Below are 27,480 nucleotides of genomic sequence, written 5' to 3'. Positions count from 1 at the left end.
AAGGGGCCAAATTACAATTGAGCTGCACAAACAGCAAGCAGCAGAATCAGGCCTGGATAACAATTTACCTCCTCGAGTCTTCCTCCTGGACTTCTGTCTCAGGGAAACCTTGGAGAACAGAAGGTAGTAAGAGGTCAGATAGTCACTAGTTCAGGAAATGGGTGATTGAAGGTAGCGCTCAATCAGACAGTCCCTCACCCAACTACCTCAAATATAGTCTCTGGAACATCCTGTTTCACACCAAGTGTCACATGTCTCTCTTGCTCTCTCTCGAAAATAATTATTTGTTGACATCTTGTGCGTGCATTCTCTCTCTCAAACATTCTGTTCTGTTTCTTTCATGTTTTCATTCTCTTTCTCTCTGATATTGTAAATGTGGTATTTACAAGAAATAAAAAACGTATTTTTTATATATACTGAATAAAAATATAAACTCAACATGCAACAATTTCAAAGATTTTACTGAGTTCATAAGAGGAAATCAGTCAATTGAAATAAATTAATTAGCCCCTAATCTATGGATTTCACATGACTGGGAATAAATATATGCATCTGTTGGTCACAGATATCTTTTTTTTTTAAACTATGGGCCTCGATCTTGTCACGGTATTTCTGTGCATTCAAATTGCCATCGATAAACTGCAATTGTGTTCGTAGCCCATAGATTATGCTTGTCCACCATGGGGCACTCTGTTCACAACGTTGACATCAGCAAACCGATTACCCACATAGTGCAATACGTGGCCTGTGGTAGGGAGTCTGGTTGGACGTACTGCCGAATGCTCTAAAACCACGGAGGCAGCTTACGGTAGAGAAATAAACAGCATGCCAATTGCATGCTCCCTCAAAACTTGAGACATCTGTGGCATTGTGTTGTTTGACAAAACTGCACATGTGTAATGATCATGAGGTTTAATCAGCTTCTTGATATGCCACACCTGTCAGGTGGATGGATTATCTTGGCAAAGGAGAAATGCTCACTAACAGGGAAGTAAACAAATTTGTGCACAATGAGAGAAATAAGCTTTTTGTGTGTATGCACATTTTTTGCAATCTTTTAGTTCAGCTCTTGAAACATGGGATCAACACTTTACATGTTGCGTTGATATTTTGTTCAGTGCATAAAGTTAATTTATATATTTAATCATGACATCATATAAGAAAGGAATTATAGATCATCTCCAGTACTTACAGGGTTGTAGTCATCAGCTGCCATGGAGGGAGCCAGAGATATAGGGAAGGCAGCCTGCAGAGAGAGACCTTTTTAGTTTATTCACAGACCTTAAAATACTAATGCACCGTCGTTGGATGCAACAAGAAACAAAACATTATTTACCCTCCATTTTAAATCAATAGACTGAGTACAATACTAAAAATGTCAGAACGTCAACTTGTTCTCTCTGGATTCAGAAAAAAAGGGGGAACTGCCTCACATCATGGATGAGTAGGTAGCCATTTAAAGCATGCACACTGTAAGTTGCATTTCGCCCCCATAGGTCAATTTTCACATGATTGTGCCAGCAGGTAGCCTAGCGGTTGCTGGTTCAAATCCCTGAGCAGACTAGGTGAAAAATCTGTCAATGTGCCCTTGAGCAAGGCACTTAACCCTAATTGCTCCAGTAAGTCACTTTGGATAAAAGTGTCTGCTAACGGACAAACAAAAGTGTAGTCAGTCCTTTTCATTACAGCAAAACATCTTCAAACCAAACATGGAAACCGACATTGTCACAGGCAGAAACACAGTTCTATGCATTGACATTATTGACCAACTTCCTCATAGGATACTCCCTCAAGGGAACTGGGTTCCAAACAGAGAATAACTGAAGGTTTCGATGGTGGGACCCTAACAGACCCCATAGCCACACAAACCAAAAGGTACCTTACAGGTGATAAAAGCATGTCAACTAAGGAAACACTCATTCCAGATCCATAATAGATCCATAGTAAATACATCCAATTCAGTAAGATGTATGAATTGAAAACTATTTTTAAGTACTGGCAGCTCAAAAATCCCATTCCTATAATACCATACTACATTAATAATACAAAAAATTATATCAAGATGGTACATTGTTTATAAATCAGTACCTGCTGCTTTCAAACCAGGTTAAGAGATATACACTTCAGAGTCCTGCTTCAGTTAAACTACCTGCATCGTAAGGCTGGTCCTCACCAAATGACACATATCACAGAAAGGAAATCTACCCAGCATACACTTCTCCCTCAGTCTTGCTCAACACACTTGCATTTCAGTCAGCAACATGTTTCCGGTTCGCGGTGACCATGAGCTAAACGGAATGATACCTCACTGTTACCACAGCTGCAGCCTTATGCAAGGTCTATGAACTTCACTCTATGGATCCACTAACCACAGCTAAACAGATGAACTAACTGCGCCAGTTATCAGATTACAGAAACTATGTAACAACCAGCTCTAGAGAGCAGCATAACCACATCAGAGAGGTCAAGAGGGGCAAAATGCTTCCACACTCAATCACTGCTGGTTAGTGCTATCTGGGGGATCCATGGGACTTCCCTACCCTAAAACCTAACCTAACTAACCATCTTCAATTTCAATAGGGTAGGGACCTCCCAAGAACCCCGAATAGGACCAATAACGGCCATGGTTGGAACTGAATACAATATCACAAAACTACGGTGTAGGATTTGTTATGCCCAAGTGCCAAGCAAAACACTGACTCGACTAATCCCGGGTTCAGTGAACCTTTTTATGCCTAGCCATTTACTAAAATGTGTCTTTCTATGATGTATTGACTAGTTAAATTGTTTAACCAAACCCCGTGTTTGTGTAAAGATCATATTGGCCTATAATAATGCAGTTTTAACTAACAGGGCAACGAAAAAAAACAATTGGTGTTCAAACATTAAATTGAGTCAAGTACTCAAATATATCACCCCAAAACATACCTGCAACCTAGATTTGAAAATGCGTATTTTAACGACGATAACGTTTCTGTTGAAGGAGAGTTTGCAACGTCGAAACTCCGCTAAAACGTTGTCGAACATTAGGGTCGTTATAAAGTATCAGTGATTCAGAATTCTTACACTTGAGTTAGTGTGTGCGCCACCACCTAGTAACCACTAGATGTCCCTCTAGCCAGCGCATCAAATGTGTAAAGACCGCATACACTTGTGTATAATACGCCAAACCTGTTGATTTGACTTTCATTGAATTGTAAAACTCTTGCTGTAGCCCATATATATCCACAGTCTGTGCAAACAATTACAAGTACACTTGCCATAATCATGCGGATATTACAGTCTATCAAAGCCATCATTACTGAATGAATTTCATAAAATATACTATAACGGAGGTGCCTTAGGAAAAAATGAATACATGTGTCAGATCATCAGAAGATTGTGGGAGCTGTATTGTTAGACTTCCGTGCAGCCTTTGATATTATTGACCATAATCGGTCATTGGAAAAACGTGTGTTTTGGCTTTACATCCTCTGATATATATTGGGTTGAGAGCTATCTATCCAATAGAACACAGAGGGTATTCTTTAATGGAAGCTTCTCTAAAGTAAATCATGTAAAGTGTGGTATTCCGTAAGGCAGCTCTCTTGGCCCTCTACTGTTCTCTATTTTTTGTACTAATGATCTACCTCTAGCACTAAGCAAAGCCTGTGTCTATATATGCTGATGATTCAACATTATACACGTCAGCAACCACAGCTAGTGAAATCATTACAACCCTAAACAAAGAGTTGCAGTCAGTTTTGGAATGGGTGGTAAGTAATAAACTAGCACTGAACATTTCTAAAACTAAAAGCATTGTATTTGGTACAAATCATTCCCTAAGTTCTAGGCCTCAGCTGAATTTGGTAATGACTGATGTGGCGGTGTCATTTTTATTGAAAAAAATAATATACAAGGTTTCTAAACACTTCAACAATAATGTGGATGCCTCCGTGATTACGGATAATCATGAAGGAATCGTAGATAATGATGAGAAAGTTAGACGCAGAAATATCATACCTCCCATTATTGTAATGGTGAGAGGTTAGCATGTCTTGGGGTATGATATGTGTGTGTAACTTTCTCACTCATTATTTACGATTTATTCAGGATTATCCGTAATCATGGAGGCATCCACATTATTGTACAAGTGTTTAGAAATATTTTCTATTCTTATTTACTATAAAAGTGACCCCAAAATGCAACAATACTTTACTTACCAATCATTTCTATGGAGTACAGAGCCCCACCCCCCAACATATGGGTCACTGTCCCAATTATTTTGGAGCTCACTGTATGTATGCAATTAACTGTGCGTAGGACCTTTTTTTAGTAATATTGTTCTTATAAAAAGTGTGTAGTTCAGTCCTTGCCTATTGATATGTATTATGTCATGTTTTATGTGGACCTCAGGAAGAGTAGCCGCTGCTTCAGCAACAGATAATAAAACACTAGATCAGAGGCAGAGAGTTCCCTCTTGGTCCACTTATGGTTTTCTGGGAGGAAATATGTGGGAAAATCAAAACTCTTCTCTCCCTGTGGGGAGCACAAGCCGTAGCCATAACATTGTCTGCATGCGGGAGCAGATCTAGCGCTCTGACTGGGGCTGTAATGTTTGTGGATGGAAGCTGCTATCTGCTCCGAGGTTTGAATGTGGTGGGTTCTCCCAGTGCTGGGAGACTAGTGGCAAACCAGACATATTCCTGGAGAGGACAACTATAATATAGAGGTTACCCTCCTCCTCGTGTCCCCCCTGACCTCAACTCTCATGGGGCTCATTTCATGCCCCATTGTGCCCAAAAAGTGACAGGCATAATATAGGGACATACAGGCTACACTTGTGTATAATACGTCATCCTGTTGACTTGACATTCATTGAATTGTCACACACTTTGCTGTGGATCATATACAGTATACCCACAGTCTGCGCAAACAATTACACTTGCCATAATCATGCTGGTATTACATTCTACTAAAGCCCTCACTATTGAATCAATTTCACAAAATATACCATTATGGAGGTTCTGTCCCTCCCTCCCTCACAGTGGGGGAAATTAAGTAAGCCCTCCGCCACTCATGTCAGAGTCCAATAGCCTTCCTGGGAATGTAGATTTGTCACAGCATTGTGGGCTAAAACTCCCGTCATGTTCCATTCTGATAATTGTCACGGCACTTATCTAATATTCCCGAGCCCTGCTCCGGAGCAAGGGGCTTTCACTGGCAGACAGTGTCTCTTCTTTACCTGGGGTCTCTCATGCTGGGCTTGGGCCCCGGGCTGCAGATGGTATCAGGTTCTTTACACTGCTCAGTGTGCTGTGACTACAGGAGGTTGGCAAAGGCCCCACTGCACTGTAAGACCCTGTTATAGGTATTGCCCTGTTGCCGGGCATTGTGGCACTATTTTCACAGGGAACACAGAGTGCTGCAGTGGTCCATAATTTGATGAGCAATGATGATCCCCCCACCTACATACATGATCCCCCGCTCCTTCTGAAAATATTCAGAGGGAAGAAATGAAAATGTATGACTTACACAGCACCCCCCCCAGCCTTGACAGTTAGGTCTTCTTGTGTTAAATAAGTCATGGACAGCATGCACCTGCAGTGCACTAGTGATACGTTACCTTGTCACTAGGCCCCGTGGTCATTTATCAGACCCCACTGGATGTGTATGTCTGTTATGTGTGATTTATGGATTGATATTAACTAACTCATGGCTCTCTTGGATATGACAGGAGGGGAGGAGGCAGGAAAGTGATGGCCAGTGCCCAATATTTCAAAAGTTATCCATCTGGATTTCACCTATCAGATAGGATTAAATGCATAGAAATAGAATGACTAGAACGAGTCCCCAATCAAGTCAACGATTGGTAAATTCTATTGCTATACATTTAATCCTATCAGATAGGCAAAATCGAGATGGATAACTTTTGAAATACTGGGCCCATGCAGAGGCTTGGCCGCTGAATATTACGATACACACACACACACCATCCCCCCCCCCCCCCCCCCCCCAGCCAGGTAATCCAATACTTAGATCTGTCATAACCAATCAGTGGCAGGTCCATTTCAACAACGGTTCATTTTGAGACATAACAGTTGGTTATGTCCCGCTGCTGATAAGAGCCTCCAGAATGGCCACTTTCATGGTTAGCTATTAACTGATATTATTAAACTGGCAATGAAATGGCCACCATTATGAAGACCATGAAGGATATGGATAATGGTTTAGCGTTTGTACCAGGTCGCTTGTTAATCTGTGGTTGATTCTCTCACACTCGCTCTCACTCTTCTCCTCCAAAAACAACCCTTTAATTGATAGATTTAGAACTCTGCCATACTCTATCACTGTTCATTGAATTGTGAAATCAATGCTAAGTATGTGTGCTTCATTCATCACATGAGTACTCCAGGGCTTCTCATCACCATTAACAGGATCATGGAGGATTGGGATGTGGGGATGGAGACCAGGAGCCACTCTGAACCAGTGGGGTAGAGAGAGTTCATGGACACAAAACAGATTATTTTAAGGCTCAAGGTTCAGACATGTCCTTACCGCTTGGGAGAAGGACCAGGACCGAATATGAGGTTGGCTGTATCTGGTGAGAAGAGAGGAGGCGGCAAGATTAGAAACAAAGCATCTAGCATAGAATCTAGACTAATGACAATTAGTCAGTGGGCACATGGGTAATATTCACTTGTCCAAACCACTCATTCTACCCCCTGCATCAACCTCAACATACCACATACACTTACTATACCATTTTGGTTTTGGATGACACATACAGGAAGTTGAAAATCACCAACACATACTTAGTGCATCCTTGGCTCATACATAGGCACTTACTGTCTTTATCTAGCCTCCATTTCAGTTAACTTTCATATACAATTTGCGCTGACAAAATGGGTATTGTGGCCAGATTTTTTTCTCTGTGTCGGGAGGACACAGACAGGCAAAGAGCCACGTGTTTTTCCCTGTCTGATGATTCTTTCCCCCCAGTGTCAGTAAATTCAAAACTTGTTCGATGGTCTCAGAAGGTTGGTTTAAGATGGCTGAGACATGGTGAGATTTATGATCAGTCCTTCAGCTAATACGTCTGTGGATGTGCCCGCCTCTGATTTTTTTTAGAAAGGGCTACTGAAAATAATTAATTTGTTGTCTGTAAGTGGATTAGCTAGATACTTGAGTGTCCTAAACTTATTGAATATTCATAATCAAGTGTTTCTGCTGTTACATGCAAATAATCACTCAATTGTCTACTATATAATGTAACAGTGTGATCTGAAATATGTGCAATTAGGACAGATAAGGGTCTTAATGTGTGGGCACTCATCATGTGTGACAAACAAGCAGAGAATGAGGGGGTCTTAAAATAGCAGTTTGGGGTGTGCGAGTGTGTTGGGATTAGTCATCAATCCCAGTGTTAATGAGTGCAGTCACACCTCCTCAGGCCCAATGAGAGGCTCTACCAGACAGACAGGGTGATCCTTCCACCATCGTCAGTCAGTAGGTTGGAGCAGCTACAGTATTTATAGTTTGTTTGGAAAATCATGTTTTGTTATAACACGGTCATCATTTATGATTCCTCTTGTAGGAGGTCACCGAAGTGAGGTTAATTTCATTTCAATAAGGGGAATAAAATATGATTGGTGATGTCTTCAAAGATTAAACCCAAATCCCTAAAATAAGAACTATCCTCATTCAGAGCCCTCTATTCCCACACAGAAGGATCTGCCCTATTCCTTCTGGGTCTTAATCATTCAAAGAAAGTCATGCCTTGCGGTTGTAACACTACCTGTCTGATCTAGCATGTGGTATCCCAGTAGTCTGTTGGTCTTCTTGTCTGGTCATCTGACACCATGAGGCTGAGGTTAGTTTTTTCTACCACACTTTTTCATTTGTCGTTAAAATCCAGTTCAGAGCACCCGCCCCTGGCTTGGTTAAAAACATGCCACTACTGGGGGCTTCAGTCAGATGTCACCAAATATCAGGGGTATTTGTCCTATCTGACCTCATACTTCACATGCTTACAGTACAACACACAAGCAATTGAGAATGGGTTGTTATGAGTGTTATGATTGACGTAATGTGACCACCCACCTGTTGGGGAAGCCACTGCTGGAGCGCCTGTCAGACACCTGTGAGTGACGGACACAAAGAACGAAGTTAACTCATTCACTACCCAGACAGCACTGGTCAACAGTTACTGGCCTTCTGAGTCACTTTCTCTGCATCTTCTGTTCTTGTGGGTTAGAGACTACTCTAGTCTGTCTTGCCCATATCGTTGAAAGGCATTGGAGGCAAGACCTGCTCTACAGTCACTTAAAAATCCTTAAATGTTTTAAGAACATCTATGTGGCTAATTTAGAAGTTTTGATTTACTAATGTGTTAAGTTGGACAAATCGCTGATTCGCCTCCAAAGCTTAACATGTAAAAAAGAAAAATAGAGAGCATGTCATTCAACACACCAACATTATTTCCTTCAAAGAAAATGGTGAAAAGAAATACATACAAATCTGTCAACATGCATAACATCTTTCCCTTTTCACATGAACATAATGCATGGCCGTGGCTTTTGTTAGAAGTGAGCAAACAGTGCAGGGAGAAGCAAAGAGCAGGCTGTATTTTCCCCCACCACAAACATGCAGATTAGTTAAGGACCGCAGGTTGCCATAGCTAGGCAGGCTAGGGCAGGGCACAAAAGGTTAGAAGGAAGAGAGACTAAAACAGAGACAGGGGGCACCCAGACAACCGGTATAATCATGCAGGGAAAGGTAGAGGGGGAGAAAGTAGTGAGATTAATGTAGAAATATGACAAAGTTAATGTTGTTCTTCGTGTCTAGTATTATGATTTTCAAAAGCCAAATTGGTCTGCCAGCTTTTTTGATCAAATGTAACAAATAAAATAAAGTGAGTCCCGAGTGCAATTCAGATGTAGGTGAAAAGGCGTACAGAGGTTAAGAGTATATTTTAAGCAAGATATCTTGACAGTACAATAAGACATATGCTTCAATCTCCTTAATTAGAACGTAGGGTCCATTTAAGTTTGAAATAAGGCAGTTGCAGAAGCATGGCCAGCAGAGAGAGAGACATGGTAACTTTAGCTTGACGGTCCAGTTTCACCACATGCTTCAAAAAAACAGAAGTAGAGTTCAGTCTCAAAAGGTCAAAGCAAATTAGGCCAGATCATAACAGCTTTAAGCCCCTGAAGGTCCCCTTCCAGGGTGAATAGCCACTGAAAGTAACAATGCTAACACCTTTCATGCAAATGGTTGGTGTGGAGATTTGACAGATCACCAACCTGTTTAATCTAGTTCTTCAGTAAAAATAAATTAAATAAAGACAAAACAAATGAGAAATGGAATCAACTGGACCTTTAATAATATACTATCAAAATGTTACAAAAAAGGTACAATTGTGTTTGTTACATTTCTTGACATGTCGTGGTATTGAATAATATTGTCCGTTAAACTCTGGTGTTGTTACACTTGTTATAAGCTATCCATGTAGTCTTACTAAGCTATCTGTGCTGATTACAGAAGACTGCCTGGCCAGTGACTCCAGAGGCCTAACCTACACACCTTTGTTCCCAAGGCTGATTGTAGACAAGCAGCTGTTCGCATCCTTTGAGCAGGATGATCACAGAGCAGTGTGTCTACAGAACAAGGCAGGACATGGGACTGTACAGAGGAGTGCATAGCCTTGAACCCAGAGATAATAATTGCTGGTGATGTTGAAACAGTATTTTGTCACCCGCCATGCAGCATCAATCTGTGACAGTAGAGAGTTCCGATATGCATAGCTTTTAAAAAGGCCACCATTGGCAGTGTAGTTTAACTGAATGGTAACAAGGGCCTGACATGTAGAGACAAACAGTAGAAATACAATAGAAACCTGGAAACTCTTTTTTTCTTTGTATCTCAAATAAAAAAACACAGTTGGAATTCAAATCTAAAACTCCCTGCAAAAGTGTTTGATTGTTTCTCAAAGATACAGTGCATTCGGAAGGTATACAGACCCCTTGACAAGATTCTCTGTTCTGATGAAACCATGATTGAACTATTTTCCCTGAATGGCAAGCGTCACATCTGAAGGAATCCTGTCACCATCCCTACGGTGAAGCACGGTGGTGGCAGCATCATGCTGTGGGGATTTCTTTCAGCATCGGGGACTGGGAGACTAGTCAGGATCGAGGGAAAGCTGAACGGAGCAAAGTACAGAGAGGTCCTTAACAAAAACCTGCTCTAGAGCGCGCAGGACCTCAGACTGGGATGAAGGTTCACCTAACAGGAAAACGACCCTAAGCATACAACCAAGACAACGCAGGAGTGGCTTCGGGACAAGTCTCTGAATGTTCTTGAGTAGCCCAGCCAGAGCCCGGACTTGAACTCGATCTAACATCTCTGGAGAGACCTGAAAATAGCTGTCCAGCAACTCTCTCCAGCCAACCTGACGGAGCTTGAGAGGATCTGCAGACAAGAATGGGAGAAAATCCCCAAATACAGGTGTGCCAAGCTTGTAGCGTCATACCCAAGAAGACTCGAGGCTATAATCACTGCTAAAGGTGCTTCAACAAAGTACTGAGAAAGGGTCTGAATACGTATGTTATTTTAGTGTTGTTTTTGTTGCAACACCTTTTTCTGCTTGGTCATTACGGGGTATTATGTGTAGATTGAGGAAAAAATGAATCAATTTTAGAATAAGGTTGTAACGTAACAAAATGTGGAAAAAGGGAAGGGGTCTGAACACTTTCCGAATGCACTAAGTAAAAACAAATATATTTTAAAAAGTTCCCATGAAGATACAAGGCTGATATGTCCCAAAACATTCCTCTTGTCCATTTGTAGACAGATAGACAGACATTTCCTTTTGGTAAAACCTCTAGCTCCAAATATTATTGTTCTCATGCATGTGCTGGGTGTGGCAACCAGCGCACTAAATATTCTTATATTTATCTGATTGTGTGGCTGAGATGGGATTGGTTGGTAGTCGGTGGAGGACTGGGATTGGTTGGTAGTCGGTAGGGGACTGGGATTGGTTAGGAGATGATGTATCAGAATGCAGTGAGTTAACTACTAAAGCAGTTTGGTTGTGGAGCAGTACAGTAGCAGTACAGTAGTAGTAACACCGGGAAGGCAGGGAGAAAGTGAGAGAGAAGGAGAGCCCACTGCAAACAGTCGGAGGACAAAAAAGCACTAAGGAGGACAAAAAGAGGAACAGGAAGCCCATCAGTGAGTCAATAGCTTAAGCCGTGTGATCCAACTGACCAGAAGCGAGGGCTCTGCCGGGGGGCGTTTGGAGGCGGGGGCTATGGGTGTCTTTTTGCTGTCCAGGTCATGGTCCTGGTAGGGGATGGTGGCGCTGTGGTGGAGGTCCTGGTTGGCAAAGTAGTGGCTGCCCCGGATGTGGTCCACCCCTCGGACCAGCTGCCGTTCCCCCACTGGCCTGTAGGGCGGCGCCACTGATGTGACCTCCTCAGCGATGGTGGGGATCCGCTCATTACTCAGGTATCTGTACAGTAGATCCTCGCCTGGAGGGGAGCGTGGAGGGAAACACACATCTTTAGTACAATTGATTAGAATGTAATGTACAAACACACATTACTGAGAATAGGTTGTTGATTTTAAGGCTTATCTTCAATAGGTCTAAACTGCATTAAGAGAAGCACTATTAAATTAAATGAGTACAATTGATCTCTACAGCATGTGTGAGCCATGCAATGACAGAGCACTGCACAGGCATCTAGGCCAATTAAATCATTCTCCCTCTCCTCTACCATTGCAGTGTAATTGGGTTTCCAGCAGTGAGAGACTGTTTGATAGCTCTGTCTGCATTCACAACTGTCTGTCCTCTCCAGGGGATGAAGAACTGATCTTCTCGGTGTAAACCAGGGGTTTAAAAAAACAGAAAAGAACGAAGATCAGAAGTGGGAACAAAAGTGATCTATACTGTTGATCTATACCGGAACAGAACTGTTATTTTAAAATGGGAACTGCGTAACAATGTTATTTTACCTTCTATACCAGGATATATGGAAATAGCCACAGGATGGTTTTTCAATAACCTTCTAAACTTCTATAAATTGTCATATTTGTAGCTACTTTAAATAAATACCTGCAGTCAACTTGTGCAATTCGTCAGGAGATAGATTGCCTTCTTCATTTCACCTGTCACATTCTTATACATAATGAAGCTTACCGTAGCTCCCCAGAACACGTGTTTTTGTAAATCGCACAATGGGAGAAAGTGGGTAGCAGGTGAGTCCAGCTGTGTATTGACAGGGGTCGTGTTTTATATTGAAAGTATGTTTTTTTGCTTCAATAGACTGATCAGGGACGTGTAACTAAAGTCTTCCTTCACAGAAAATACATTAGCGCAACAGATTGGGCAGAAAATAGCTTAATTGTCATCAGATGACAACAGAAGTGCAACACTATTTGGCTAGCAGCCACACAAGTAAATGAGCTTACAACGCAAAAAAAAAAAAAAAAAAATGCATGGCCATCATATTTTGTAATGTTTATCATTGAAAGAGAGGAACCAGCTACATTTCCTAATGTTTTGCTTAAATTTAATCTTGCATTTTACAGGAGAAAAATAGGCTGGCTACACAGATAAAAGTACCAGAGAAAAGTAGCTACACAGATAAAAGTACCAGAGAAAAGTAGCTACACAGATAAAAGTACCAGAGAAAAGTAGCTACACAGATAAAAGTACCAGAGAAAAGTAGCTACACAGATAAAAGTACCAGAGAAAAGTAGCTACACAGATAAAAGTACCAGAGAAAAGTAGCTACACAGATAAAAGTACCAGAGAAAAGTAGCTACACAGATAAAAGTACCAGAGAAAAGTAGCTACACAGATAAAAGTACCAGAGAAAAGTAGGCTGGCTACACAGATAAAAGTACCAGAGAAAAGTAGGCTGGCTACACAGATAAAAGTACCAGAGAAAAGTAGGCTGGCTACACAGATAAAAGTACCAGAGAAAAGTAGGCTGGCTACACAGATAAAAGTACCAGAGAAAAGTAGGCTGGCTACACAGATAAAAGTACCAGAGAAAAGTAGGCTGGCTACACAGATAAAAGTACCAGAGAAAAGTAGGCTGGCTACACAGATAAAAGTACCAGAGAAAAGTAGGCTGGCTACACAGATAAAAGTACCAGAGAAAAGTAGGCTGGCTACACAGATAAAAGTACCAGAGAAAAGTAGGCTGGCTACACAGATAAAAGTACCAGAGAAAAGTAGGCTGGCTACACGGATAAAAGTACCAGAGAAAAGTAGGCTGGCTACACGGATAAAAGTACCAGAGAAAAGTAGCTACACAGATAAAAGTACCAGAGAAAAGTAGCTACACAGATAAAAGTACCAGAGAAAAGTAGCTACACAGATAAAAGTACCAGAGAAAAGTAGCTACACAGATAAAAGTACCAGAGAAAAGTAGCTACACAGATAAAAGTACCAGAGAAAAGTAGCTACACAGATAAAAGTACCAGAGAAAAGTAGCTACACAGATAAAAGTACCAGAGAAAAGTAGCTACACAGATAAAAGTACCAGAGAAAAGTAGCTACACAGATAAAAGTACCAGAGAAAAGTAGCTACACAGATAAAAGTACCAGAGAAAAGTAGCTACACAGATAAAAGTACCAGAGAAAAGTAGCTACACAGATAAAAGTACCAGAGAAAAGTAGCTACACAGATAAAAGTACCAGAGAAAAGTAGCTACACAGATAAAAGTACCAGAGAAAAGTAGCTACACAGATAAAAGTACCAGAGAAAAGTAGGCTGGCTACACAGATAAAAGTACCAGAGAGAAGTAGCTACACATCAGTCAGAGGGCTGTCTTTTGATACAATGCCCATTCGGGAATTATCATCCGAGTGCAGAAGTGCAACTTAAGCACAAAATGTATTTGATGCTGAGCAAAAATTACAATAACACGAATTTTAGATCTGCATATACAAAACGCAGCAAGATATTTCTTAGGCGTTTAATCTTTTTTTCCTGCGTGAAAAATAAAGTACTATGAGTTAGGGCGACCCTTAAGTTTAACCTGCTCGTTATCTATACTGAACAAAAATATAAATGCAAGATGTTAAGTGTTGGCCCCATGTTTCATGAGTTGAAATAAATGATCCCAGAAATATGCACAAAAAGCTTATTTCTCTCAAATGTTGAGCACAAATTTGTTTACATGCCTGTTAGTGAGCATTTCAAGAAGCTGATTAAAAAGCATGATCATTACACAGGTGAACCTTGTGCTGGGGACAATAAAAGGGCACTAAATCTGCAGTTGGGCCTTTCTCCCAAGTGGGTGGGACTTTGCCCACCCATGGCTGCACCCCTGCCCTGTCATATGAAATACATAGATTAGAGCCTAATTTATTTAAACTGATTTCCTATATGAACTGTAACCCAGTAAAAGTTTACATTGTTGCATTTATAGTTTTGTTCAGTATAAGTGGCTGTAAAAATGTCACGGGCAATGTTCCCTCTAAGCACGCAGCTTCTCCAGGACTGCAGCACAAAATAAAATAGAAGCAGAGAGATTGAACTTCACTCAACTTTCTAGAGTTTCTCCCTTTAGTTAAAAGGAACGGTTCACCCATTTTGAATGTTTATATTGTTTTTATGCATCTCTGAGCGATGTTCTATCGATTCCCTGGGTCAATTCATGTTTTCATGCATATCTGAGATATTGCTGTTCAAGCAGGCAGAAATCTGTCCGGTTTGACGTAGCACCGTGATAAAGTCGCTCTCACTACACTGAAGTTAATAGGAATACAACTTTTAGATTACGAAAACTTATCATACATGTCAGATTTCAACACTGGCCGGTGTCTTCTCTCGAATGAGCCATTGATCCTACTTTTGCGATATTCCTACCTCGAGAAATGTAAAACCTATACAATACTACAGATTGAAAGATAATTCTCACAATTCGGAGAAGATTTGTAATGCTGTAATTCGTGCTAATGTTGGGTTTGAGCTAGCGCACAATAGACTGAAGGTAGCAAGACCAACTTTTGCCAGGACTTTGAAGGAACACTAGGAGGAACACTCAACCACAGGAGCAAGAGCAACGGACACCCCGCCCAGACCAGCAAGACACTATTCAATTAGTCAAAACAGGAAAATGTGTCTAGAAATCAATAAAGAAATTCTCAAAAGAGAAATGTCCTCATGCGTGCTACCTATAACGCAATGGGACAAGGAAATCTCGGCTGGCAAAGCCCTCCCCCGGACAACGCTGGGCCAATTGTGCGCCTCCTCATTGGTCTCCTGGTCACGGCCGGCTGTGACACAGCCTGGGATCGAACCCGGGTCTGTAGTCACGCCTCAAGCACTGCGATGCAGCGCCTTAGACCGCTGTGCCACTGGGGAGGCCCTCAGTGGCACAAAAAACAACCAACCAAAAACAACCAACCAACAAAAATGGGTCACAACTCTTGCAGCTCTGTCGCACGCTGGGTCTGTACATAGTCAATGGTAGGCTTTAAGAAGACTCCTATGGTAGGTACACGTACAGCTCATCCCTTGGCAGTAGTACTGTAGATCACTGACCTCAACCCAGAGTCTCTGAGCTTTGTCAGCCCACTGATGCTCCTATCAGACTACAGCAAAATCACAGTCTACTTGAACAGAGCAATACTCAATAAAAGCCCAAAACTCCACAGTATTAAGAAATGCTATAGATGGAAGGAAAGTAGTGTAGAAACCTACCAAAAAACAATTAGGCAAAAACAAATTCAATCTCGTTTAGACAACTTCCTGGACAAAACATTTCACTGTCATAGAGAAGGTATAAACTTCACAGTATAAAGCCTAAACAGTATATTTGACCTTTAGCTTCCCTATCAAATCTAAAAATGTCAAGTAGACAGCCTAAGAAAAGGAAAAACAATGACAAAATGGTTTGATAAAGAAAGTAAGAAATTGAGGAAACTATCCAAACAAAAACAGAGACGAAGAAAACCTGAGTCTACACCTCCACTATGGTGAATTACTAAAACAATACAGAAATACATTATGGAAAAAGAAGTAACAGCTCAATATAATTGAAGAACCCATAGACTAACCACTTCTGAGGAAATTGGAAAACACTAAACAAACAACATGAAGAGTTAACTATCCAAAACAGAGATGTATGGGTAAACCACTTCTCCAATCTTTTTGGCCCTATAACAAAGAACAGCAAATAATATATACATGATAAATTACAAATCTTATAATCAACTATCACAGGCTACCAGAATCCACTGGATTCTCCAATTACATTTAATGAAATACAGGAGAAAATGCAAACCCTCCAACCCAAAAAGGCCTGTGGTGTTGATGGTATCCTAAAAGAAATGATAAAACAAACAGACCACAAATTCCAATTGGCTACAATTAAACTAACAACATCCTCAGCTCTGGCATTTCCCACAATATTTGGAACCATGGACGGATCACCCCAATCCACAAAAGTGGAGACAAATGTGACCGCAATAACTACCATGGGATTTGCGTCAACAGCAACCTTAATGATAATGCCAAGAATTTTCCGACCAGCAGACACGTACATTTCCTCAGTGAAAATAATGTACTGTGCAATTGTCAAATTGGCATTTTACCCAATTACTTTGACAGACCACGTATTCACTCTGCACATCCAAATTGACAAACAAACCAAAACAATAGCAAAGTCTTCTCATGCTTTATTGATTTCAAAAAAGCTTGACTAAATTGTGCATGAGGGTCTGCTACACAAATTGACAGTAAGCAGTGTTAGGGGAAAAACATTTTTTGTGCAGTTAAAATGATTGAAAAAAAAAATCCAGAGGAATGTGGGGTGAGACAGGGATGCAGCTTGACATATATAGTCGTGGCCAAAAGTTTTGAGAATGACACACATTTTCAAACTCTGCTGCCTCAGTTTGTATGATGGCAATTTGCATATACTCCAGAATGTTATGAAGAGTGATCAGATAAATTGCAATTAATTGCAAAGTCCCTCTTTGCCATGCAAATGAACTGAATCCCCAAACATTTCAACTGCATTTCAGCTCTGCCACAAAAGGGACCAGCTGACATGTCAGTGATTCTCTCAATAACACAGGTGTGAGGGTTGACGAGGACAAGCCTGGAGATCACTGTCATGCTGATTGAGTTAGAATAACAGACTGGAAGCTTCAAAAGGAGGGTGGTGCTTGGAATCATTGTTCTTCCTCTGTCAACCATGGTTACCTGCAAGGAAACACGTGCCATCACCATTGCTTTGCACAAAAAGGGATTCACAGGCAAGGATATTGCTGCCAGTAAGATTGCACCGAAATCAACCGTTTATCGGATCATGAAGAACTTCATAGAGTGGTTCAAAATATTGTGAAGGCGGCTTCAGGGCGCCCAAGAAAGTCCAGCAAGCACCAGGACCATCTCCTAAAGTTGATTCAGCTGCGGGATCAGGACACCACCAGTACAGAGCTTGCTCAGGAATGGCAGCAGGCAGGTGTGAGTGCATCTGCACGCACAGTGAGGCGAAGACTTTTGGAGGATGGCCTAGTGTCAAGAAGGGCAGCAAAGAAGCCACTTCTCTCCATGAAAAACATCAGGGACAGATGATATTCTGCAAAAGGTACAGGGATTGGACTGCTGAGGACTGGGGTGAAGTAATTGTCTCTGATGAATCCCCTTTCCGATTGTTTGGGGCATCCGGAAAAAAAGCTTGTCCGGAGAAGACAAGGTGAGCGCTACCATCAGTCCTGTGTCATACCAACAGTAAAGCATCCTGAGACCATTCATGTGTGGGGTTGCTTCTCAGCCAAGAGAGTGGGCTCACTCACAATTTTGCCTAAGAACACAGCCATGAATAAAGAATGGTACCAACACATCCTCCGAGAGCAACTTCTCCCAACCATCCAGGAACAGTTTGGTGACCCACAATGCCTTTTCCAGCATGATGGAGCACATTGCCATAAGACAAAGTGATAACTAAGTGACTCGGGGAACAATGGCCAGGAAACTCCCCAGACCTTAATCCTATTGAGAACTTGTGGTCAATCCTCAAGAGGCGGATGGACACACAAACAAAAAACAAATTCTGACAAACTCCCAAGCATTGATTATGCAAGAATGGGCTGCCATCAGTCAGGATGTGGCCCAGAAGTTAATTGACAGCATGCCAAATGTTGACTCCTTGCATCAACTTCATGTATTTGTCAATAAAAGCCTTTGACACTCATGAAATGCTTGTAATTATACTTTAGTATTCCATAGTAACATCTGACAAAAAATATCTAAAGACACTGAGGCAGCAAACTGTGTAAATTAATATTTGTCATTCTCTCAACTTTTGGCCATGACTGTACAGTGAATTTGGAAAGTACCCAGACCCCTTGACTTTCCACATTTTGTTACGTTACAGCTTTAATCTAGAATGTATTAAATTGTTTTTTCCCCCCGCTCATCTACACATAATGACAAATATATTTTTAAAAAGTAGAGTCTTCAGACCGTTTACTTAGTACTTTGTTGAAGCACCTTTGGCAGCGATTACAGCCTCAAGTCTTCTTGAGTATGACGCTACAAGCTTGGCACACCTGTATTTGGGGATTTTCTCTTTTTCTCTCTCATTTTCCTCTCAAGCTCTGTCAGGTTGGATGGGGAGTGTTGCTGCACAGCTATTTTCAGGTCTCTCCAGAGACGTTAGATCAAGTTCAAGTCTGGGCTCCTCAAGGACAATGACTTGCCCCGAAGCCACTCCTCCGTTGTCTTGGCTTAGTGCTCAGGGTCATTGTCCTGTTGAAATTTGTATTTATTTTTTAAATGTAACCTATAGTTAACTAGGCAAGTCAGAAGCACAAATTCTTATTTACAACGACGGTCTACTGGGGAACAGCCTTGTTCAGGGGCAGAATGACAGATTTCTACCTTGTCAGCTTTGGGATTCGATCCAGCAACCTTTTGGTTATTGCCCAACACTAACCACTAGGCTACTAACCTGCTAAACCGTCACTAACCTGCTGAACCTTCACCCCAGTCTGAGGTCCTGAGCGCTCTGGAGCAGGTCTTCATCCAGGATCTCTGTATTTTGCTCCCTTCATCTTTCCCTCGATCCCGACTAGTCTCCCAGTCCCTAAAATACATCCCCACAGCATGATGTTGCAAACACCATGCTTCACCGTAGGGATGGTGCCAGGTTCTCTCCAGATGTGATGCTTGGCATTCAGGCCAAAGAGTTCAATCTCGGTTTCATCCGATCAGAGAATCTTGTTTCTCATGGTCGGAGTCCTTTAGGTGCCTTTTGGCAAACTCCAAGCGGGCTGTCATGTGCCTTTTACTGAGGAGTGGCTTCCACCTGACCACCTTACCATAAAGGCCTCATTGGTGGAGGGAGTGCTGCAGAGATGGTTGTCCTTCTGGAAGGTTCTCCCATTTCCACAGAGGTACTCTGGAGCTCTGTCAAGAGTGACCATCGGCTTCTTGGTCACCTCCCTGAACAAGGCCCTTCTCCCCCGATTGTGCAATTTGGCATGGCACCCGGCCCTAGGAAGAGTCTTGGTGGTTCCAAACTTCCATTTAAGAATGGAGGCCACTGTGTTCTTGGGGACCTTCAATGTTGCAGAAATGTTCTGGTACCCTTCCCCAGATCTGTGCCTTAACACAATCCTGTCTCAGAGCTCTATGGATAATTCCTTCGACCTCACGGCTTGGTTTTTGCTCTGACATGCACTGGCAACTGTGGGACCTTATACGGACAGGTGTGTGCCTTTCCAAATCATGTCCAATCAATTGAATTTACTGCAGGTGAAATCCAATCAAGTTGTAGAAACATGAAGGATGATTGTCATGACGTTGCCCTCTGGACACAGCAAGCACCATCCCCCTACCTCTGCACCATCTCTCTCTGTCTCCTACACCCTGGCTGCTGTGGTCAGAGAGGTTGTAAATTCCTGGAAGAGACCATCTCCTCATAGCCAAAGTAGAGAGCGAGAGAGTGAGTTTTCATAGAGAGAACAAAGGAATTTCTTCCACCTTACAGAACTGGAGGTCCGAACAATATTTATGTTCTGGAGAATGTACAAAAGATCGGTGAAGAATCCAGCTACGAACTGGTCCGTTTGGTACAATTTTGTGAAACTCACGAGAGACAATACGGCCACATTACCATAACACTGTTTATACAATAGCCTCAGTTATGAGGCTTACATCTAATTGTTGTACAAAATGAATGAGTAAAGATGATACTATTTGTGAAATGACGGATGCTATGTAATGATGTTAATGTGAGAGAATTGGATTTCTGTTTAAAGTTTCACGAAGTCATTGGCACGCCCCCAGGGGCAGACAGGACCTGGCGTCATGACAGCCCTTTTCGATGTTCTGAATAAAAACCCCACTTGGGTTTTCTATCACCAGACCAGTACCTCTATCATAGAGGGAAATAAGGTTTAAATAGATTGCTTAATCTTTTAACCATCCCACGTGGTTAAACTCTTAGACTATCGATACCGACAGAATAAGAACAAGTCTGATATTATTTACTAGTCTGCAGCTAGGAATTCGGTATCATTGAACGCGAAGACCGACAACCGCCGAAACATCTATCTATAACGACATAAATGAATGTCACTCTAAACTATCCATTCTAACCACGACAGAGAGAGAGGGCGGACAAACTCGACAACAGAAAAACTTTTCAACTGAGATCCCGACGACACATAATATATTGATTGCAATTATTTCCGAATGCGTGAGCGTTCATGTGCAAAGGATTAGCATTTCAATTGTTATAATTATCAACTCTGTAGTGTCTTCTCAGCTGACCCCCACTCCTTTTGTCTAACAAGCCACCATGCCGGTTTAGCCCACTAGGGCACATTTCCCCTATCATTTCTTTGTAACCATATCTACTTTGTTTGTGTTATGCATTTCTGTGAGTACTTAGTAAATACATGACTTTAAGACAATTGATGTATGGCTGACTCAGTGAGGGCTGGGTTCGTGCAGATATCCAACAATTTATGACGTTTGTAATGAGACTAACGTGAGGTAAAGAATAATTAATTAATTAGAAGACTAAGTGATCAGATATTAAAATATCTTAAAGTTAGAACTTTGTAATTGAATATTTTCCTTGGTGCCCCGACTTCCTAGTTAATTACAGTTACATGATTAATCAGTTTAATCGCGTAATAAGAGTTATTTGATAAATACAGTGGGGCAAAAAAGTATTTAGTCAGCCACCAATTGTGCAAGTTCTCCCACTTAAAAAGATGAGGCCTGTAATTGTCATCATAGGTACACTTCAACTATGACAGACAAAACGAGAAAAAAAATTACAGAAAATCACATTGTAGGATTTTTTATGAATTTATTTGCAAATATGGTGGAAAATAACTAGGATATGAAAATCTGGATACCACCCAAACTTACTGCCTGTCAAATGAAAATCTTTGCCAGTGTTTGTGGGTGTTTTGGCTACCTGCCACTCCCCCTCAAGCATTGGCTACTGTAGCGTGATTCAGAAATTAGGGAGAGATTTTTTTAATTACAGAAGAATGGATTAACTTTCTCAATGCTAGTTAAGGTACTATATCTGTTCCACTTTGGATTTATTAACTAAAATAAAGCAAGACGTGTTTTTAATTCAGGTACCGCTCTGCACACACAAGCTTGATAGCTAGCTAGCTCTGATCCAACATAGCCAACTCTCGGAAGTTCAAAGACGTTCAAAAGTCCTGTATAGAAGCCTCCACTCCGTAGGTATATTTCTGTGGGCCTAATTCAGTTAATGCATGTCATAAGATGCCCAGCGCTTCAGGCCAAGCCTCCTCCAACACCCTCTCTCACCATAAACTTGTCTGTCCATCGTGCATTTAAACAACTATTGCTTGCTCGCTCCTAAGCGGCTCTTTCTGCACTGATTGGTGAAGTAATTTAATGTCAAGCTAACTGTTAAAAAAATAAATTGATTTCAGAGGTTTAAAAAAGGAATCGAAAATAATTGAATAAACCTACACTTTTTTTTGGTTCTAACCATTTCATAACTTTATTTTGCAGGTTTGAACAGTGAAACGGAAGAAAAAAAGGGAACAAAATGGTGGTTCCAATCCCTAGTGTAAACTCTAGTAAACTCTGGCTCTCAGTTGACACTAATCACATGGTTCATTCATTGGTCAATTAAGTAGAGGTACCAGTCCTCCAAGGTCATCAGAGGGGTACATTCTACCATGTGTTCAATTATTTAACCGTTGAAGGTGTGAATTGGATAATCTGAGGTTGTGGTCAATTAGTTTACTGTTGGTTGATTACTGTCAATTGTTGTTCTGAAATTACTCAGAAGATGGGTGGCTGGGCATGTGTTTCTTACCTTTCTGGCCTTGTGCCCAGGGCTTGGCATAGGGGTCTGCAACTCCAAGACAGGTGTCCACTGGCATGGAGAGGGGGCGTGGCTTACCTAAGCAGGAAGAACAGAATTGTTTTGAATATTGGCTTGAATTCTAGAATGAGTGGGCCTTGTGTATGTCGTCATTGTGGGGGATAACACTAACCACGAGATGAGGTGTTGCGTTGCCTCATCCTGGGCTGAATGACATTGGCCTCGATAGGGTAGACCACGCCCAGCTTGTCGTAGTCTGCGATGGTGAAGCGTCTTTGACTCTCCAGGTCCAGGAAGGAATTGGGCGACTCTGAACCCTTTGGTCTGATCTTATTGATACTGGAGTAAGAGCTGATCTTACCCTCTCTGTGGAAAGAAAATGATCAGCATTAACGTCCCATTTCAAATAGGTGAGAGCACAAGGAAGGAGATCAAATTAGTACAATTTGTTTTATGCTGTTGCTCAGTCCCTAACTAAAGTTGCTCTGGATATACGAGTCTGATAAATCGCTAAAACTTAAATTCAAGATGCATACAACAAAATCAACAACCTGTTGAATATGATTCACCATCTGAACATAGCAACAGCCTGGTCACTGCCATACACAGAGGGAAGGAGAGAGACAGCGAGAGAGCGAGAGAGATGGAGGCAGATGAAACAGAGGCTGTTGCATAACGTGTCTAGCAGAAAGGGATGAATGTGCTCTGTTGTAGGGGTTTATGGGTGAAAGGCCAGAGATGGGGGGCTGAAACACTCCTTTTCCAGACCTCAAAGGCAGGGAAATGGAGCAGGAGAAGGTAGCTGGAGAATGGAGCACCGGCTGTCTATGGGTGCGCGGCTCCCTCAATGCAGGGTTACAGGGACCCACACATACGTCTAACTCACCCTGAGGTGTAGATTCAGGCTAGGAGTTTTTACAGAACCCAAAGTACTCTAGGCTTATGACTAGGCCTGGTTAAATGCCTAGGAAGACCCCTGACCCTAGTGTATGGCAGTGATTGGAGAAGGGGGTGCAGGACTTACAAGGGTACACAGCGTGGGGTGTAGGGTACCGAGGGGGGAGGGGGGATGTACAGGTCCAGGATAGCGGGTTTCTCCTTCTTGGTGGCGCTGTCTGTGGAACAACCTGGTGACTGGGGTTTGTTCAGGGAAGGCGTGCTCTGAAAAAAAAAAAACATTCAGTCAGAAGATGCTCCCCTCAGAACCTATTGTAACTGTTGGTGGGCAAACGGCCAGCAACATAGCTACAGCAAATGGATAGATGTCTCAAGAGGTATCTACTTTCTAGGAAATCTACTAACTTGTTGGCAAGGAACAGCGTTTCTCCCATATGTCACATCCTATTGTCTACTCTAGCTAATTGCTTTTGTCTTTTTAAACTTCCAACATTCATCATCAAAATTGATGGCTTATTATCTCAATTGTCTGCTACTGTATTTACATTCCCTGGCCAAGGACATTTAAACACTACTTGTTAGGAAAGTGATGGCTCAAGATATGGCCAGTCCTACATTATAGCTGCATGCCTGTCTCTTTACATCTACAGTGCATTCTGAAAGTATTCAGACCCATTCACTTATTCCACATATTGTTTCATTACAGCCTTATTCTAAAATTGATTAAATATGAAAAGAATCCTCAATCTACACACAACTGAAAATTACAAAGCAAAACCTTTTTTATAAACAAAAATACCATATTTACATTAGTATTCAGACCCTTTGCTATGAGACTCGAAAATTGAGCTCAGGTGCATCCTGTTTCCATTGATCATCCTTAAGATGTTTCTACAACTTGACTGGAGTCCACTTGTGGTAAATTCAATTGATTGGACAATATTTGGAAAGGCACACCGGTCTATATAAGGTCCATGTCAGAGCAAAAACCAAGCCATGAGGTCGAAGGAATTGTCCATAGAGCTCAGAGACAGGATTGTGTCGAGGCACAGATCTGGGGAAGGGTTCCAAAACATGTCTGCAGCATTGAAGGTCCCCAAGAACACAGTAGTCTCCATCATTCTTAAATTGAAGAAGTTTGGAACCACAAAGACTCTTCCTAGAGCTTGCCAAACTGAGCAATCGGGGGAGAAGGGCCTTGGTCAGGGAGGTGACAAAGAACCCAATGATCACTCTGACAGAGCTTTAGAGTTCCTCTGTGGAGATGGTTGCCCTTCTGGAAGGTTCTCCCATCTCCGCAGCACTCCACCAATCAGGCCTTTATGGTAGAGTGGCCAGACGGAAGCCACTCCTCAGTAAAAGGCACAAAACAGACCACTTGGCATTCGCCAAAAGGCACCTAAAGGACTCTGACCATGAGAAACCATGAGAAAGATTCTCTAGTCTGATGAAACCAAGACTGAACCCTTTGGCCTGAATGCCAAGCGTCATGTCTGTAGGAAACCTAGCACCATCCCTACGGTGAAGCATGGTGGAGGCAGCATCATTCTGTGGGGATGTTTTTCAGCGGCAGTGAGGCTAGTCAGGATCGAGGGAAAGATGAACGGCGCAAAGTACAGAGAGATCCTTGATGCAAACCTGCTATAGAGTACTCAAGACCTCAGACTGGGACGAAGGTTCACCTTCCAACAGGACAACGACCCTAAGCACGCAACCAATACAACGCAGGAGTGGCTTTGGGACAATTCACTGAATGTCCTTGATTGGCCCAGCCAGAGCCCGGACTTGAACCCTATCAAACATATCTGGAGAGACCTGAAAATAGCTGTGCAGCAACGCTCCCCATCCAACCTGACAGAGTTTGAGAGGATCTGCAGAGAAGAAAGGGAGAAAATCCCCAAATGCAGGTGTACCAAGATTTTTGCGTCATACCCAAAAAGACTCAAGGCTGTAATCGCTGCCAAAGGTGCTTCAAAAAAGTACTGAGTAAAGGGTCTGAAAACTTTCTGCTTTGTCTTTATGGGGCATTGTGTGTAGAGTGATTTGTTTTCTTCTCCTCATCAATCAATTTTAGAATAAGGCTGTAACATAGCAATGTGGAAAAAGTGAAGGGGTCAATAATTATATTTGGGAAAATGGAAGGATTTTAATGGGAATCCAAAACAGCTGCTGCGGCATACATTTAAGAAACTACACCATTCTACCACAGCTATGGCGGCATTTTAGAGCCACACTACTTGGTAAATTGACCATGTTCAGTTTCACTCTCCATCAAGCAGATCATAGTACGTCTCCCCTCTCCTCCTCCCCCAATAAACAGCCTACCTGTAGAATCCAGTGTCACTCCTGAATCACTGTGTGTTCCATCATTGTTTAACACACTGACACATCTCTCATCATAAAACCCAAGATGTGGCGCTTTTGATTCCTGACACCTTGTTCAAACACGACGGTGAACAAGTCCCGAATGATCCAGTATCTTTGTGATGAGAGGTTCTTTGTTAAGTGAAACCAGCTCTGCTTTGATATTATGTGATCTGATCTTCCCAGGGCAGAAGAAGCCTCCAGAGGCATGACAGGGCAGTGCCAGGACCAGCACACAGGTTGGGTTACAACAGCGTATTGTTCCCTATGGAGACCCAGTCACTGCAGGCAGGGCTCAGGTGCTTGGCTGTGGCTAAGAGCTCAGCAAAGTCATAATTGTCCACATATGAGAGAGTGGTGAATTGGATTACCATTACATAACTTCATTAACACAGGATTTGTCTGAACCTTCTGAGATTTGATTCTCCTCATCTCCACTATCTCAAATATTAGGGGTTTTGACCTTCTCAAAAGAGGGTGTACCCAAGCCATTTGTGAGCTGAACCATTGAGCGGCCCACTGAGAGACTTGTCTTCCATGGAAGCTCGCCGACTAGCCAACCTAACCCACATAAAATACAGCATGGATCACTAATGATTCCCACCCTACATTACTGCCAGATGTTGATCTGGTTCTACAACCACCACCACATACACAAACCACTCAGACATTTGTTCCTCTGTCTTCTACTCACCACTGTCCCCAGTGGTGGGGAGCTCCTGTCTCTGCAGACTGACTCACAGACTGCTGGCTGCAGCCACTGATGACCCAGTAAGAGGGACATCATCATCACTGTGAGAGTACAGTAGTTGTCCTCAGCCCTGTGGCCCTCTCTCTGGGTGGTTCCTACACTTGTCTAGACTTGTTACAAACACATTTCCCTACTCCCCCATAAGGCACATTTAACAAAAGGTAATATGAACAATAACAATCACACTGCCTTAGTACATCAAAGTAAAAGATGAAGGGGTTTAGAAGGTTCACCTGAGCCATGGGCGGTTTCCAACGCATGTTCTTGAGGGGGGCCGGTGTGAACCCACAGGTGCCTGTAGGTCTCTTCTTCAGCAGCAGGACTACACCTTTAGGGTCCTCTCTCAGCTTCCCCACCAGGTTCTTCAGCTGCCAGCCCACCTGACAACACACAGAGTGTCAGCAATATATCCTTCTGTAGCTGTGTAGTGAACTACAAGGGCCAGATTCTAACTTGAGACACAAATGTGTGGTTTTAAGTGAACGTGTGAGCCGTGGACAGTCTCAACCCTTCTATAGCACTATAGTCAATTGGAGGAGTGGTGTGTGTGACAGGTGTCAGATATAACAGGTGCTGGGTGCTCACCACCGTCTGCTGGTTGACCTGGATCACCTCGTCACCTCCATGGATCTTCCTAGTCATGTCCGCGGGAGACTGACAACACAAAGGAGAAGATTAGTCTACCAACAGACATCACCTACATGTAATATTAGCTCCTGGATAATTCCACATTTATCTGTGTTTGCTTTGTCAGAAGTTCCGCGTATGGGCTTGTTACGAAACAGACCCACTTCATAAGCCCCTGAGGAAATATACCTTCAATATAATTCTGACTACATAACACAAACACCCTTCTTAATGAATGGGTTGTCACATTATACATGACACATTTAGCATGAGAACGTCAAAGCAATTAATGAGTCATGATATATGATGAATTAGGGTTTGATAAACGACGGAAGGCATGATAATTAGGCTGTATTAGCTAGCGCTGCCACATTACTCAGTGTTCTTCTGATGCGGAACACTAGGAGGATATTTTACTGTTGGAGTTTGGGGTTCTAAAATGGATGACGGAGATGGGAACAGCTATATTATTCAACCCATACAAAACTCCATCCCTC

The 27,480-nt window shown here is 42.2% G+C and overlaps 1 protein-coding gene across 4 annotated transcripts in view; it reads right to left on the bottom strand.

Annotated features, from left to right (window-relative positions):
- The window catches only part of LOC110498042 (connector enhancer of kinase suppressor of ras 3), a 76,089-nt gene that overhangs the window by 10,144 nt on the left and 38,465 nt on the right, over positions 1–27,480 (bottom strand). Inside the window, exons 9-18 of one of the 4 annotated variants that reach the window (XM_036954967.1) lie at positions 26,942–27,010; positions 26,590–26,736; positions 23,369–23,505; positions 22,517–22,710; positions 22,336–22,422; positions 11,251–11,513; positions 8,083–8,120; positions 6,538–6,580; positions 1,193–1,246; positions 69–108 (exon numbers count right to left, since the gene is read on the bottom strand). In XM_036954967.1, coding sequence (XP_036810862.1) covers positions 69–108; positions 1,193–1,246; positions 6,538–6,580; positions 8,083–8,120; positions 11,251–11,513; positions 22,336–22,422; positions 22,517–22,710; positions 23,369–23,505; positions 26,590–26,736; positions 26,942–27,010 — 1,072 coding nt within the window. Of the gene's footprint in view, positions 1–68; positions 109–1,192; positions 1,247–2,149; positions 2,432–2,928; positions 3,081–6,537; positions 6,581–8,082; positions 8,121–9,342; positions 11,514–22,335; positions 22,423–22,516; positions 22,711–23,368; positions 23,506–26,589; positions 26,737–26,941; positions 27,011–27,480 lie in introns of those variants that run through there. The other 3 variants (XM_036954968.1, XM_036954969.1, XM_036954970.1) reach the window with 3 other exon arrangements.

The sequence above is a fragment of the Oncorhynchus mykiss genome, chromosome 19, assembly GCF_013265735.2.
Source record: "Oncorhynchus mykiss isolate Arlee chromosome 19, USDA_OmykA_1.1, whole genome shotgun sequence".
In the NCBI taxonomy this organism is placed as follows: Eukaryota; Metazoa; Chordata; class Actinopteri; order Salmoniformes; family Salmonidae; genus Oncorhynchus; species Oncorhynchus mykiss.
This window is presented reverse-complemented; position numbering and strand designations above follow the sequence as displayed.